The sequence below is a fragment of the Chanodichthys erythropterus genome, chromosome 10 (assembly GCF_024489055.1).
Source record: "Chanodichthys erythropterus isolate Z2021 chromosome 10, ASM2448905v1, whole genome shotgun sequence".
NCBI classification, from domain to species: Eukaryota; Metazoa; Chordata; class Actinopteri; order Cypriniformes; family Xenocyprididae; genus Chanodichthys; species Chanodichthys erythropterus.
In genome coordinates this window covers 9407183-9424230 of record NC_090230.1, presented here as the reverse complement: position 1 = coordinate 9424230, position 17048 = coordinate 9407183, and the positions used below count along the sequence as shown (strand labels likewise).

The 17048-nt window shown below is 39.8% G+C and overlaps 1 protein-coding gene across 3 annotated transcripts in view; it reads left to right on the top strand.

Annotated features, from left to right (window-relative positions):
• Positions 1–17048, top strand: part of adarb1a (adenosine deaminase RNA specific B1a) — a 45476-nt gene that overhangs the window by 19958 nt on the left and 8470 nt on the right. For all 3 annotated transcript variants that reach the window (XM_067395967.1, XM_067395968.1, XM_067395969.1), the window contains 7 exons: positions 1015–1041; positions 4496–4564; positions 9319–10256; positions 12661–12775; positions 12859–13027; positions 13601–13752; positions 13875–14043. In XM_067395967.1, coding sequence (XP_067252068.1) covers positions 1015–1041; positions 4496–4564; positions 9319–10256; positions 12661–12775; positions 12859–13027; positions 13601–13752; positions 13875–14043 — 1639 coding nt within the window. The remainder of the gene's footprint in view (positions 1–1014; positions 1042–4495; positions 4565–9318; positions 10257–12660; positions 12776–12858; positions 13028–13600; positions 13753–13874; positions 14044–17048) is intronic.

Sequence of the window (17048 nt, the reverse complement as noted above, 5' to 3'; positions counted from 1 at the left end):
CCTATGGAGTCGGCACTAAACGAATGCTGTCATAAAAATTTTACAGGTCCTGCGGTGAAGACATGGCAATACTGGCACATGCTAATTGTCTGAAAGATGGCAAGCTTTATTTGATGACCTGCAGTTATCATTGTAAATTCGGAGTTCATAGAGCCAAGCTGACAAATATTAGACGCTACATTTTCTTGCTGCCTTACCAATAATGTTGTTAAATTTTATTTATATATATATATATATATATATATATATATATATATATATATATATATATATATATAATAAGATATATATAATTGCTTAAGCCTGGCCCGAAGTTAACTTATACGGTCTGTGTTTGTTGAACGGGTCTACTTAGTTCACCCAAAAATTACATTTCTGTCATTAATCACTCACCCTCATGTCATCCCAAACCCGTGAAAACCTTCTTTTGTCTTCGGAACAAAAGTTAAGATATTTTTCCGAGAGGTATCTGATTCACACATGGGCAGCAACTACATTGCAACTTTAAAGATCCAGAAAGACATCTTTAAAACCATTGACGTAACTACAGTGGTTCAACCTTAATATTATGAAGCCATGAGAATACTTTTTGTGTGCAAATAACAACTTTATTCTACAAATTCGTCTGTCTCCTGTCATATTGCTGCGCTATTTTCATTGCAGAGCTTCAATGTTTATGTCCAAATGGCAACTCAGTATTAGCCGTAGCGGTATGACAGGGGACAGAACAATTTGTTGAATAAAGTCGAATAAGTTGAATAAGATCTCTCTTGCTGCCTACATGTGAATCAGATACCTCTCGGATTTCATCAAAAATATCTTAATTTGTGTTTCGAAGACAAACAAAGGTCTTACGGGTTTGGGACGACATGAGGGTAAGTAATAAATGACAGAAATTTCTTTTTTGAGTGAACTAACCCTTTAATTTGTATGTATATTATATAGCAACTCAAAATTTCATTTGGATAGTTGGATATTAGTCTGTCACTAATATATCTATTTTTGCTTCCATAGGTATCATCAGCAAGACAATGAATGAAGGTAGGTAAAATGTATTGTGTATATGTTCAGTTTTCATATGTTTTAAACTAATATCCTTAAAGTAGATATTTTTAATGTGTAAAATCTTGCATGTTAAATTTAATGCAATTTATTGTTTAAAGAAGCTCTGGCCATAAAGCAGCTCTTTAAATGACAAACTAAATTTCTAAAGACCACTTTCTGAGACTTAAAAGTGTCTGTGCAGATTTTTTCAGTGACCTAGGAAACTGTAAAATATCTTGTAGGATTGAATTGAAGTTTCTACTCAAGGAAAAACTTTTCACCTGATTTCTGTCTCACCAAATGGAAAAACAATGATGTTTTCAAACAGGTTTTCTTAAAGGTGCCCTAGAATTTTTTCACAAGATGTAATATAAGTCTAAGGTGTCCCCTGAATGTGTCTGTGAAGTTTCAGCTCAAAATACCCCATAGATTTTTAAAATAATTTTTTTTAACTGCCTATTTTGGGGCATCATTAAATATGCGCCGATTCAGGCTGCGGCCCCTTTAAATCCTCGTGCTCCCTCCCCCGAGCTCGTGCTTGCCTTAAACAGCATAAACAAAGTTCACACAGCTAATATAACCCCCAAAATGGATCTTTACAAGATGTTTGTCATGCATACTGCATGCATGCACCGGATCATGTGAGTACAGTATTTATTTGGATGTTTACATTTGATTCTGAAGGAGTTTGATAGTATGCTCTGTGGCTAAAGCTAACATTACACACTGTTGGAGAGATTTATAAAGAATGAAGTTGTGTTTATGAATTATACAGACTGCAAGTGTTTAAAAATGAAAATAGCAATGGCTCTGTGAATATAGTAATAAACGATGGTAACTTTAAGCACATTTAACAGTACATTAGCAACATGCTAACGAAACATTTAGAAAAATAATTTACAAATATCACTAAAAATATCATATCATGGATCATGTCAGTTATTATTGCTCCATCTGCCATTTTTGCTTGCTTACCTAGTCTGATGATTCTGCTGTGCACAGATCCAGATGTTAATAATGTGTAATGCCTTGAACATGGGCTGGCATATGCAAATATTGGGGGTGTACATATTAATGATCCCAACTGTTACGTAACAGTCGGTGTTATGTTGAGATTCGCCTGTTCTTCGGAGGTCTTTTAAACAAATGAGATTTATATAAGAAGGAGGAAACAATGGAGTTTGAGACTCACTGTATGTCATTTCCATGTACTGAACTCTTGTTATTCAACTATGCCGAGGTAAATTCAATTCTAGGGCACCTTTAAAGGATTAGTTCACTTTCAAATGAAAATTACCCCAAGCTTCACTCACCCTCAAGCCATCCTAGGTGTATAAGACTTTCTTCTTTCTGATGAACACAATCAGAGGTATATTAATAAATATCCTGATGCATCCAAGCTTTATGTTGTTGCTGCATTGGTCAGCCAAACTGACACCATTGGTTGAGCCAAAACGGACCAATGTTTGGTGCAGAATAATGGACAACAGGGTAGAAGGAGTTGGCATTTCTGTTTGGTGATGCTTGCTTTCACCTTTAATCCAATTTAGTTGTGGACCATAATACCTTATAGGCTGACTCCAAAAGTTTTCTTTACTTTTGCTGACACGTGGAGAGAATCAGGCCAAGTGTCTTTCTCTATCTGCACAGAAACAGAATGAAACTCTGTTCACACTCCAACACACATACATTTCTCTCTCCAGATCTCTCTTTCTATCCCTTTCTGCATTTCTTCAGCTCTCTCTTTGGTCTCTCTCACTCCCATAGTGTTTCCTGATGAGCTGGAGGGTCGTAGAGCTGAGCTATTGCTTGCGTTCAGGCTGCGTCTTATGATCGTACATCTACCCTTCACTCAGAAAGACCTGCTGTGCATTTAAAGCCGACTGCTCTCCATGGTCCTGAATTCATCTTTCCTAGCTCGCAGTTCTCCATGGTGCTGAACAAGTGGCATTTAATGCACCGTCCCGTGCTGTTTTAAAGCACCAAATGCAGTTTCCAACATGCTAAAAGTGTCTGCGATGCCATTTCAACTCAAAAATGCCTTTCGCTAATAGCTGATGTCTTAAACGCTCCGTTAAGATAACCAAATTTGTTGTTTTTAACTTTAAAACTGAACTTTTAAACTTCATCGTTCTTAGAGTCACAAGCAAGTTTAGAGATCACTTCATACAGTTCGACTCAAATTTGACTGAAAGCAAGAAGAAAAATTGTGATAAAAGCAAGAAATATAAGATGAAAACAGTCCTGTGAGGTTGATCCGCGTTCGTGTTCTCGTTTATAAAAACAGATGTTGAATGGTGAGTGATGTCGGCTAATTCATCGACACCACTAATGTGCCAGGCGTCACGCTGTGAGAAATGCTTGCTATTATTCCACGGGCTTTCATTTTCATGAGGGTTGCCACAGCTAACACTTCTTTTATGGCATTTTACCGTCGTCAACATCAATCGGTGATCGCCATCAACGAGCAGGTGCACTTATCTGAAATGTGGACCGATTTCGCATTCAGAATATGTGATTTTATCCAACACCCGACACCTTATTTTCCAGTTCTTGCATGCATAATGGTTTCTAAGAGGAAGGTCTTTTGATTTCATGTTTGTTCACCTAAAACATATTTTCTCAGCTCAGTCCAGCATCAAATGGGACATTTCAGAAAGATTGGAAACTTGAGATGACAGGAAATAAAATGGTGTTTATGTCTCGAGTGTCAGTATATCGCCTTTAAAAAGCTTCTGTTGAAGTGCCTGTACACGTCACTCGCTTTAATAGCTTTCGTGATTTATCGAGCTTCTCAGCCGTGTTTATCACGGAGTCTCTTATCAACTGTATCCACTTCACTCAACCCCTTCAAGACTCATACTGACGGCCGTATCCTCATTCAAGCCCATCCGTACAGACGCTTCCATATCTCCCTGCCTTTGGATTCAGTTATTTTCTTTCTGTCAATATTTGTTTCAAAAGATTTTTAATAAATGTTGCTACAGAGGTGTGGCCAAGCTTGTGAATGAATGTTCTCTTCATTTGAGAGAAAAGTGATTGTAAAATATCTTTTGCTATTAATTTTTCCGTTTTGATGTTGCTACTAACCGGTATGACCTCAGGTTTTTTAATCATGCTAGTATTTAAATCCAATAAACAGAGAACTGTTCCTCCCCAACTGACGTCTCTTTCTTCTGAACTTGTTTCTTGCCTCAGTTCGAGTGCTAAAAGTGACTTTTCTCAAAGCGTGCTCAGCCTGTCTCTTTCCCTGATTCATTAGGGGAATGTTAGCATTTAATTGGCCAATAATTGCACCTGCACATTAGTTGTCTCCCGTCATTAAAGCTGGTTAATTAGCCTCATTAAGGGAGCAGGCGGAGGGTGTAAGTGGGAACAGATGACTTCAGTAAGCAGAAATCATGATCAGAGATGAATTTTAAATGTCCTTCCATTCGTTTCTCTGCAATAGGAGCCAGTGGGCGGCCCCGGGGCCAGCAGAAGTTCTGCAGTCTGGATGTGGATGATGAGAAACACATGAGTGAGTGTTTTGTCATTTTTCCTTATACCTCCATCCCTCTGGAAATTCATATTTGGATAACGAAATACTTTTGAGTTTCAACAATGTTATTGAAAGATTTGCATAGAGTGACTATTTTTGGCAAGCACAATCTGCATTTGTTTGTGCATGCCAAAAATTGGAATGTTTAAAAAACCAAGCAAATATATTTCACAAAAATGGTTGACACACACAAGTACTGTCCCACTTTACTTAACATACACATACATTGTAAGAATATGACTAATACTGATAAATAAACAGTATAAGGTAAGGCTATTAAATAGCAGTCTACTAGTTTTTGTTTTAAAGTTGGTAAATTGGTATGAGCCACCATACAAAATGACACAAAGTGAAAATAGTGCCACGGTTACATACTAACATGAACATTTATTAAAACATGGACACTGATCCTGATGAATAGAATGAACATCAAACCTGCATGCAAAACCTTCCAAGCTAACACTCGACATGCCAGTTACGCAATTTATTGGTGCTTTACTTTTATTTCATGACTTACTAATTCACAATGTAACTACGTTTCATGCTCATAATTTATTTTGCTCTTTATATATAGTGAAGTAAAATACAGCACGTGCCGCTGCATCTGCGTGTGCAATCGAAGAGTTTACATTACGATTATAACGAGAGACTTTTTATTTTGTAGCAAGTTGCGAAAATTACATTGGAATAATGACACTGACATATAGCCTGAGCGCAGATATTGAATCAGGAAAAAGTTTTTTTCTCAGGCACTCTACTTAAATTGCGTCTGAAAAGCGTTCGCACACAGCTTTCAAAATAAAAGTCTCGCATCAGAAAACATTTAGAATTATGTTTTTTTTGTTGTTTTTGATGTTGTTTCTTTGACTGTACACTCCACAACCCACTCAGAACAGTCTTGTGACCCACTTAAACAGAATAGCAGATTTATACGAATAATGACAGCCCTTAAATTCTGCACTCTTCTGCTGGTTTTCAACTCTATCCGTGAGATTCTGTTGCGTATTTTCCACTTGATTGTTGTCTTTGAGGGTACTGTGCACTGGCTCTCTGATACTCTGTAGGGGGCATGGTCAGGAAATTAACACCATGCCCAGGAGGACCGTTTGTAGACAGGCAGGCAGTGCAGTGGAAAAGGTGAAGGTTGTTGACAACTCTGAAATTGGAGTGTGATGATTCAGTCTGCTGAGGATTATAAACTCTCACACTCCAACGCAAAGTTTTCAAGCATTATTTTAGATTGTTGGTCAAGTTTTAACTATTTTGTTTATGTCCATGATGAAGGCCTTTTCTTCACAGAATGTTTCACAAATTCTGGACAGAAATATGTTTGTTTGAAGATTCATCCACGGTCTCCATGAGCTGTTTGTTTTGTCCTTGTTTATTAACTTTTCGCGTACTAAAGGTTTATGAATAGGGTCTTCAAGGTAAGGAGATGGGATTGACCTCAAGATTAACCATTGATTCCTACACCCCTCAACTTCCAACCCTTCCAGTGGATCTCTCTGTTTCTTTCTGACACTGATTTAACATTTTAAGCCCCTGAATCAAACGGCAAAGTTAATGTACATTGTAAGGGTGGTTTCACTACAGTGGTTCAGGCTGCAGGATTGCCAAATGGTGTAAAACTGTGCATTTCTTGTCTATTACCACCCACTGCTACTTATACAGAAATAAGCAATAATTAGAATAGCAAAATATGTGGGGCTATAGTGTGACTGTATTGTATTGCAATAGGTAGCAGCACTTCAAAGTTAATACCGTATCAAAACTAGTTAGCATGTCATTTGTAATTGAAAGGATTTACTGATGGTATCTGGTTATGGTTACACTTGAAATAGTTACAAAATTGGTGTGTGAGATGCTAAAATCATTTGTACCCAGTATGTATGTAAAGTGAGAGAGAGAGTGTATAGAGAGATGGATGGCAGAACTCAGGTAGAGAGGAAGTGCAAAGCCCCAAGAATAAGAGACAAAGAAGAGAAAGAAAAGCCCAGAGAAAAGAAGAGACAGATCAACAGTTAGTCTTCTTTTATCCATTCCTGGACCGTGTGACTGAAACACAAATGTGAGACATTCAAACTGAACAATCAGCAGAGTACAGCTTCCCCCACCAAACTAAAGATGTGACTATTAGCAGACCCCCGATGTAAACCTCTGGCTGATCACTTATCAGTGCCTCTTGTGCCTTTAGGAATTCCAAATGGCTTTTGGAACAGGAAAGCAAATGTCTTTGTTCATTGTCAAGCCTACAAACAGGTTTATTTAGCATGGATGAAAACCACAGCCTGGACAGATTCCTGACAGATGCATTTGGGTATCCATGGGGATTAGGCTAGAAACAACCAAGGCCACGACTGTCCCACAATGATACTCAAGAAGAACAGGTAAACAAGAGCCAGTCTTGCCATCGTGCAACTGAACAAGATGAGATGAGGACTGAAGTGCAAACTGTTGTCTTAGATGGGGCCTGTGGATTCACCTATTTCATGTCTGTAGAAGTTGTAGAAGGACTGCTGTTTGTAGGAACAGGCAGCATGAAGAAAAAACCCAAGTGAAATGCGTCCAAAAATGCCTTGCAGGCTTTATAGATTCCCAGTGAACCCGAGGCTCACTTCTCCATGGCATTCTGTGGCTACACTCCACCTCAAACTATTTAGACTTTTCTGATCTGCTGGTGGTTGTGATTATTTATTTATTTATTATTTATTTGTAGCTTGCAGTTCTTCACCATGCAGGTCAAGTTTTTGAATACTTAATTTATATCGTTGACATGTAATCTTGGGCAGTCATGTATTATAATAGTTGCAGAAGTTCAGAATGTGCAAAAACTTGATTTTTCATATGACCAATTAAATGTGATATTGTTTAAGGGGACCCCCTTTTCCACAAATCTGCAGCTGATCCCGGCCCCCCTTCCAGAAAAGGGCGGAGCTGTAATAGCTCATGCTTCAGTTGCTCAACAACAACAAAGCTGGAGAATCTCACACAGCCAAAATGACGATTGTCAGTAACGGTGTTCAGCCTTACATTGTTCAAACCGGAGTCGACACTGATGGAGAGACTCAGGAAGAAGTTACTTTTAGTATGCATCTAGACATTTTTGAATGGTTGGTGGATAAATTTATGTAGTTGCTGTGGAGTTGATTCAACTCATCGACTAGCATGTGTCGTCATGTTAATCTTTTGTGCAAATCCAGCATTGAATTGACCCTCGTTTGTGAAGCAGTCCGGTGTATAATGATAGCATGGTAACAACACTCTAATACAACAACTCTACCTCTTCTCTAAAGCAGCCCAACATGGCCTCACCCCCTTTTGTTGCATGTTCCCAGGGGAAGGGTTTATGGTAATTGTAGGGTTAGTGATGTCACCAACCCAGGAAGAAGCTTGTTGTAGTCCGTTTGTTGTAGTCCAACACCTAAAAAATGCATACCCAAATTAATTGGCATTCTGTTCTTGAACCATTTGGAGTATATGCATGGTTTTGGTCTCTTTTGAAAGGTACGTGTAGCGCAGGCGGTACAGTGGAACGCTAACAGGTTAAAAAGCGATTTCTGTAAAAGAAAATATCTCCCTTTGCATTGAACTTTGAGCATCGTAACATTGCAGATGTTGTTTATGCTTAAACAGCGACATTACACACTAACTAAAGTTAAAAAGTGAAATCATAATCAAGGACCTCTTTACATTTACCTGCATAATTGTTAGTGTTGTTTACTATTGACTTTTAGAAGATAACATTTCAATCAAGTTACAGGAAGATTAATCTTTTGAAGCTCTTGCACCAAAGTTACTCACTCTGGACACTCTGTACACCCTGTGTACATCCTTCACCAAAGAGACCAGGAAACACTCTCTGAAGGAGAGAGGCAACCAAAGTCATGTCCACTCCACTTTCCCAGAGATGGTCTGGCCAAAACATCCTGTGATGCAACTTGATGAGAGGTACAGGCTCACTGCAGAAGGAAGCCAAGATATAAGCGGAAATCGCTTGCACTCTTTACAGTTTCCCAGTGCATCTGAGGCTGACATCACCATGGATGCACATCACCTCCAAACAGGTGGATCTTCCCAATCAGAAATTTCTGGGAAGACTCTAACGACACTTTGTCCCAAATGAGCTCCAATTTGGACTAAACTGTCATCTAATAGTGACCTTCCGGTAGCATTGTGTATGTTAGTAGTTTCTTGTTTGTCTCTTTTCTCTCTCTTTCTCTCTTTATTTTTTCTGAGCACCAAATGGAGTAACTTGTCGAGCTTTTGCTGCAGGATGTTATAAATGAGAATTTACACTAATTTCCATCCGCTTTGGCAACTGGTTGGTATGATGTTCCTTGTTTTGTTAGGTTGCAGTTATTCTTCAAGAAGAGTGAACAGTGACACAATATGTTAAAGAAAAATATTTGGGGGGAAAAAATCTGCTTTCTCAGGACAGATTTGTGTAAATTGGAGATAAAGAGTTTTTATGTGCTTTAAGTATGGTCTAAAAATGTATTTATTGTCATTTTAACAAGGTAATTAGCTCTCCATCTTTAGTTAAAAATGCTTCTAAAAGCATATATATTTTTAAAACTGTCTTAATATTGTCTTAATGTTACATGTTTTAGACTGACTTTTAAGATTGTATCATTTCCATCCAGTTACAAAGAGAGATGAAAGAATCTCTAAATTTTACATTTACAAGGTCCTGCACCGAAGGCATTGTAAGTTACTCTCTCTGGACATCACAGGTTCGTGTAGTGTGGACGTTAAAGAAAACCGCAACCTGGACAACCTCTCCTCCAAGGAAGCGCTGGGGGAGGGCCCTCACGTAGCAAATGGAAACACTCGAGGATTGAGCAGGAAACGCCCTTTGGAAGAGGGCAACAAAGGCCACGGGCACTCCAAATTCCGGCCTAAGAAGCGCAGAAAACTGCAAGGGCCGGTCTTGCCAAAAAATGCTCTCATGCAACTCAATGAAATCAAACCGGGACTACAGTATAAACTTCTGTCACAGACTGGGCCGGTACATGCACCTGTATTCGTTATGACCGTCGAGGTTAATGGACAGTTCTTTGAAGGCTCAGGCCCAACAAAGAAGAAAGCCAAACTGAATGCGGCTGAAAGAGCGCTGCGCTCTTTCGTTCAGTTTCCCAATGCATCCGAAGCTCATCTCGCAATGGGTCGCACACTGACAGTTAACGCAGACTTCACCTCAGATCAAGCTGATTTCCCTGACATGCTATTTAACGGATTTGAAACACCCGCACCGCCTGATGAACCCTTCTACCTGAGTCTTGGCAGCAACGGGTCTCTATGCTCTCTAAATGAATACCCTCTCGCTGTGACTCTGAAAAACAACATCAGGTCACATCCTCCTCTCCCACTACCCCCTGCACTCATAATGCCCCCTACAGGCAGTGGCAAAAATGCTGTGATGATCCTAAACGAGCTTCGGCCAGGATTGAAGTACGAGTTCGTGGCTGAGAGTGGTGAAAGCCATGCCAAGAACTTCATAATGGCAGTTACTGTGGATATGCAGATGTTCCAAGGTTCCGGACGGAATAAAAAATTGGCAAAATCAAGGGCAGCCCAAGCAGCATTGTCAGGTCTCTTTAACATGCAACTGGATCAGACTCCATCTCGACAGCCAATCCCCAGAGAGGGTCTTCAGCTACACCTGCCTCAGGTAAGAAAGCCGTACCTCATCATTTATTAAAGGTTTAGTTCACTTTTAAATCAAAATTACCCCAAGCTGTACTCACCCTCAAGCCATCCCAGGTGTATAGTACTTTCTTCTTTCTGATGAACGGATCGGATGATCAGAGATATTTTAATAAATATCCTGACGCATCCAAGCTTTATAATGGCAGTGAACAGGGGTCCTGAGTATGAGCTGAAGAAAGTGTCTCCATCCACATCCATCCATCATAAACATATTCCACATGGCTCCAGGGGGGTTAAAGGGTTAGTTCACCCAAAAATTAAAATTCTGTCATTCATTACTCACCCTCATGCCGTTCCACACCCGTAAGGTCTTCGTTAATCTTCGGAACACAAATTAAGATATCTTAGTTGAAATCCGATGTCTCCGTAAAGCCTCCATAGGGAGCAATGACACTCTCTCAAGATCCATAAAGGTAGTAAAAACATATTTTAATCAATATTAATATTATAAAGTGACGAGAATATTTTTGGAGTGCCAAAAATATCAAAATAACGACTTATTTAGTGATGGCCAATTTCAAAACACTGCTTCATGAAGCATCGGAGCATTATGAATCAGCGTATCGAATCATGATTCAGATCGCGTCAAACTGCCAACGGCTGAAATCACGTGACTTTGGCGCTCCGAACAGCTGATTTGATACACAGATTCACTGTGCTCCGATGCTTCCTGAAGCAGTGTTTTGAAATAGGCCATCACTAAAGAAGTCATTATTTTGTTATGTTTGGCGCTCCAAAAATATTCTCGTCGCTTTATAATATTAATATTGAACCACTGTACTCACATGAACCGATTAAAATGTTTTTAGTACCTTTATGGATCTTGAGAGAGGAAATTACATTGTTTCCTATGGAGGCCTCACGGAACTATCGGATTTTAACTAAAATATCTTAATTTGTGTTCCGAAGATTAACGAAGGTCTTACGGATGTGGAATGGCATGAGGGTGAGTAATAAATGACAGAATTTTCATTTTTGGGTGAACTAACCCTTTAATAAAGGCGTTCTGAAACAAAGCAATGCGTTTGTGCAAAAAAAATCCATAAGTCAAATATCGAGCTTCCGCCAGACCGCCTTCTGTATTCAAGTTACGAAGATGTAAAATGACATCGTGTCAGCTAAGCTTTTTCCGTAAGTTGAATAAGGAAGGATTGACGTAGCATAAGCTTTTTGTACTGCAAGAGTTTTACACTTTCTTCGTTAGTTGAATATGGAATGCGGTCTGGCGGAAGCTAGATATTTTACTTCATAACTTGTTAAATATTTTTTTACACAAACACATTGCATTGCTTCAGAAGTCCTTTATTAACCCTCCGGAGCCATGTGGAGTACTAGTTTATGATGGATGGAGACACTTTCTTCAGCTCATACTCATGACCCCTCATACACATACTCATGCTCATGTTTATACTCATACTCGTGCTCATACTCATGTTCACTGCCATTATAAAGCTTGGACGCGTCAGGATATTTATTAATATAACTCTGTGTTCATCAGAAAGAAGAAAGTCATATACACCTAGGATGGCTTGAGGGTGAGTAAAGCTTGGGGCAATTTTCATTTGAAAGTTAACTTATCCTTTTAAGGGTTGTCTCTTACAGACTAGGAATGGGTTCTTTGACTATCTTTCTTTTAAAGCTAACACTGGGTGTTAATGGTTACCATGGTATGCATGTCAAAATGACCTCATATGATGGGCTAAGTTTAGACTACGATGCACCTAACTGACTACCCCATAAATGAATTCAGTTCAAACCAACATACATTGGACCACTGTCTTGCATTTTATCAAGCTTGATATTGAAAAAGCAATTTTAATGCGATTAAATTCTATGCTTCGGCAGCTTTGCTTAACCATCATTTGTCCTTTATAAAGCTTCTGCCAGTCTTCATTTAACAATTTTAATTAAATCAGAATCTACACACGAACGTTTCAGTTGGATTTCAAATGAAGTCAAGCATTAAACCTTTAATCGGTGTGCCAGTGTACACAGCATTATTTACACATTAGCTAATCCTGTTCATAATCCCTCCCATTCCCCCTTGATAACAACCAAAGAGAATAAACAGGATCTTAATTAAAATCAGATACAGGAGCACTTCTCAAACAAGAAAACACTCTCACCTCTTAAGAGATCATTCAGTAAAAGGTCTATGTCAGTCAAGCAACTCGTTTTGAGACCAAGCATTAAAGACGGATTGTTAGCCATTTTCAAATGGAACGTGGTCTGTTTAAAAGTTACAATTTCATTTCCTTGGAATTTATTTAAATACGTTGTAGTCTTTTAGCAGTTTCGTTGTTGCTGATTTGTAAGGTTACATGGTAGTGCTGCTAGTATACAGGTTATGGTTGTGGGTTCCACAGGTCCTCGCAGATGCTGTGTCTCGTTTAGTTGTGGAAAAGTTCAGCGAGCTGACGGACAACTTCACGTCTCCACATGCACGGCGGAAAGTCCTTGCAGGTGTTGTCATGACAACCGGTAAGCACAATGTATACTTCTGATTGGAATGATGATCTAGGAACATGTTCTCTTTGGCTAAATCAGGTTGACAATTTTATCAGGTACGAATGTGAAGGATGCTCAGGTGATTTGTGTCACCACGGGAACCAAGTGTATAAACGGAGAGTACATGAGTGATCGAGGACTAGCTCTTAACGACTGCCATGCTGAGATCATCGCACGCCGTTCCCTCCTCAGATACCTGTACAGTCAGCTGGAATACTTCCTCAGGTGACAGACACACACACACACACACACACACACACACACACACACACACACACACACACACACACAGATACTCTCTTATATCTTTTTATTCATACAAAATTAATGAGATATCTCTCTCTCTCTCTCTCTCTCTCTCTCTCTCTCTCTCTCTCTCTCTATATATATATATATATATATATATATATATATGCCAGTTTAATGTTAGTGTGGTTAAAATTATATGTAATAAATATATATATTATACATAATTATTAAAAAATTTAAATAATATCATATCTGGGTGCTAGCAATACTGTCTAATAGTCCTTTATTTTGTCATTATTAAGAATTTACAAATCATTTACATTAGCCTGTAGATATGGAAAATTTATTTTTGGATAAGCATGAATTGATATGGACATGGTGTGTGTCTGTAATCAGTTAGACATGACCTTTTATTGACTGTGAAATAATAAATGACAGATTTGATGAGATGGGTGTCAGGCCAAGGACCTATTTTCAATTACAGACATTTCAAAGCCCTCTTAATGGTCTCTGTTGACATCATAGATCACACAAGTGTTTTCTCTGTAGCGACAGCACTGAAGAACATGAGAAATCCATATTCAGATGGTGCAGTGAACATGGCTACCGGCTAAAAGATGATATTCAGTTCCATCTGTATATCAGTACGTCGCCCTGTGGAGACGCCCGGATTTTCTCCCCTCATGAGGCTGGTGCCGAGGGTATGCAATTTTTTTTTTATGACGGATGAATAGATTTACACATTTTGTTGTTGAATGACATGATAAAATAAGGACAGGCTTTTAAAAAGTAGTAAACTAAACTCTGTTCTCTTTCTTTGTAGACCAGGGTGACCGGCATCCAAACCGCAAGGCACGCGGACAACTGCGAACCAAAATTGAGTCTGGAGAAGGTACGATACCCGTTCGTACGAGTAACACCATTCAGACCTGGGACGGAGTCTTGCAAGGAGAGCGGCTGCTAACCATGTCATGTAGTGACAAGATTGCAAGGTATATTGCCATCAGTACAGATGTGAAGTAGAATCACATTAACATTGTTTTCATACATTATTTGTGTTCTCAATTGCCTCTTTAATTCACTTTAAGTCAGTATACAGAAGTGAGTTTTGATGTATATCCAAAAGAGATGGCTTCTTGAACTAGAAAAAAATTTAAGGTGGGACTTAATTTTGTGTATGGGGAATTTATTGGATGGTTGTGGTTTGCTAATGGTCGATCTAATGTGAGTGAGAGGTTGTTCCACCCTTACTAAAAAAGTCATCAGAGAAGAGATGTTGCTGCAAGACGGAGAGGAAGTTATTTTGATTAAAGATTATGAGGGCACATGAATAAAAAAAAAATATATTGATGTGCACAGATAAACTGCATTATACCATTAAAAAACAAGTGGAAAAGTTGACATGAAACCAACATTTGCAACCCATTTTAATTCCACAAGGAGACATGCACTATATTGCCAAAAGTATTGGGACACCTCTCCAAATCATTGAATTCAGGTGTTTTAATCACTTCCATGGCCACGGGTGAATAAAATCAGGCACCTAGGCATGCAGACTGCTTCTACAAGAATGGGTCGCTCTCGTTTCACTACTAAATTCCACGGTCAACTGTTTGTGGTATCATAACAAAGTGGAAGCAATTGGGAACAACAGCAACTCAGCCACGAAGTGGTAGGCCACGTAAAATCACAGAGCGGGGTCAGCGCATGCTGAGGCGCACAGTATGCAGAAATCGCCAACTTTCTGCAGAGTCAGTAGGTACAGAACTCCAAACTTCATGTGGTCTTCAGTTTAGCTCAAGAATAGTGCATAGAGAGCTTCATGGAATGGGTTTCCATGGCCGAGCAGCTGCATCCAAGCCTTACATCACCAAGTGCAATGCAAAGTGTCGGATGCAGTGGTGTAAAGCACGCCACTCTAGAGCAGTGGAGACATGTTCTCTGGAGTGATGAATCACTCTTTTGTGTCTGGCAATCCGATGGACGAGTCTGGGTTTGGCGGTTGCCAGGAGAACAGTACTTGCCTGACTACATTGTGCCAAGTGTAAAGTTTGGAGGAGGGGGGATTATGGTGTGTTCCAGTGAAAGGAACTCTTAATGCTTCAGCATACCAAGACATTTTGGACAATTTCATGCTCCCAAATTTGTGGGAACAGTTTGGGGATGGCCCCTTCCTGTTCCAACATGACAAGGTGCATAAAGACATGGATGAGCGAGTTTGGTGTGGAGGAACTTGACTGGCCTGCACAGAGTCCTGACCTCAACCCGATAGAACACCTTTGGGATGAATTAGAGCGGAGACTGTGAGCCAGGCCTTCTCGTCCAACATCAGTGCCTGACCTCACAAATGCACTTCTATAAGAATGGTCAAAAATTCCCATGAACACACTCCTAAACCTTGTGGAAAGCCTTCCCAGAAGAGTTGAAGCTGTTATAACTGCAAAGGGTGGACCAACTCCATATTTAACCTTACAGATTAAAAATGGGATGTCATTAAAGGTGCCCTTGAATTAAAAATTGAATTTATCTTGGCATAGTTAAATAACAAGTGTTCAGTACATGGAAATGACATACAGTGAGTTTCAAACTCCATTGTTTCCTCCTCCTTATATAAATCTCATTTGTTTAAAAGACCTCCGAAGAACAGGCGAATCTCAACATAACATCGACTGTTACGTAACAGTCGGGGTGTACGCCCCCAATATTTACATTTACATTTACATTTACATTTAGTCATTTAGCAGACGCTTTTATCCAAAGCGACTTACAAATGAGAGTAGTAGAATCAATTAAATCAACATGAGAACAACAGTGTGTAAGTGCTGAGTGAAGTCACAGTTATGTCAGTAAAGTGCTCATAGCGAATTTTTTTTTTTTTTCTTTTTTTTTTTTTTTTCTTTTAAATAAATAAATACACAGATAGGAGAAGAATATTAGTCAAGGTAAGTGCTACTACTACTGGGTCAAGTGCTGACGAAAAAGATACGTCTTTAGCATTTTTTTGAAAATGGCTAGAGACTCGGCTGCTCGGATAGAGCGTGGTAGGTCATTCCACCAGCCAGGAACAGTCCCGGAGAAGGTCCGTGAGAGTGATTTTGTGCCCCTATGTGATGGCACCACAAGGCGCCGTTCACTTGCAGAACGCAGGTTTCTGGAGGGCGCGTAAGTCTGAAGTAGTGAGTTAAGGTATAGCGGTGCAGAGCCAGCTGTCGTTCTGTAAGCAAACATCAGAGCCTTGAATTGGATGCGAGCAGCTACTGGCAGCCAGTGCAGACTGATGAAGAGAGGAGTGACGTGCGCTCTCTTCGGTTCGTTGAAGACCAGTCTTGCTGCAGCATTTTGGATCAGTTGTAGAGGCTTGATAGTGCATGCTGGAAGGCCAGCCAAGAGAGCATTACAGTAGTCCAGTCTGGATAGAACAAGAGCTTGGACAAGAATTTGTGTGGAATGTTCAGATAGGAAGGGTCTAATCTTCCTGATGTTGTACAAGGCAAATCTGCAGGACCGGGTCGTTGCTGCAACATGATCTGTGAAGGTTAGACCAGCATCCATCACCACTCCAAGGTTTCTGGCTGTCCTGGAAGGAGTGATGGTTGAAGACCCAAGTTGAACTGAAAGGTTGTGATGAAGTGTTGGGTTTGCACCGATCACAAGCAGTTCCGTTTTTGCAAGGTTGAGTTGGAGGTGGTGGTCCTTCATCCAGGCAGAAATGGCTGTCAGGCAGGCTGTGATGCGACCAGCAACCGTCGGATCATCTGGTTGGAATGAGAGGTAGAGTTGTGTGTCATCAGCATAACAGTGATGGGAGAAACCATGATCCTGAATGACCGATCCTAGTGATGACGTGTAGATGGAGAAGAGAAGTGGACCAAGCACAGAGCCCTGAGGTACCCCAGTAGCAAGATGATGTGACTTGGACACTTCACCTCTCCAAGATACCCTGAAGGACCTACCTGAGAGGTAAGACTCGAACCAATGGAGCGCGGTTCCCGTGATG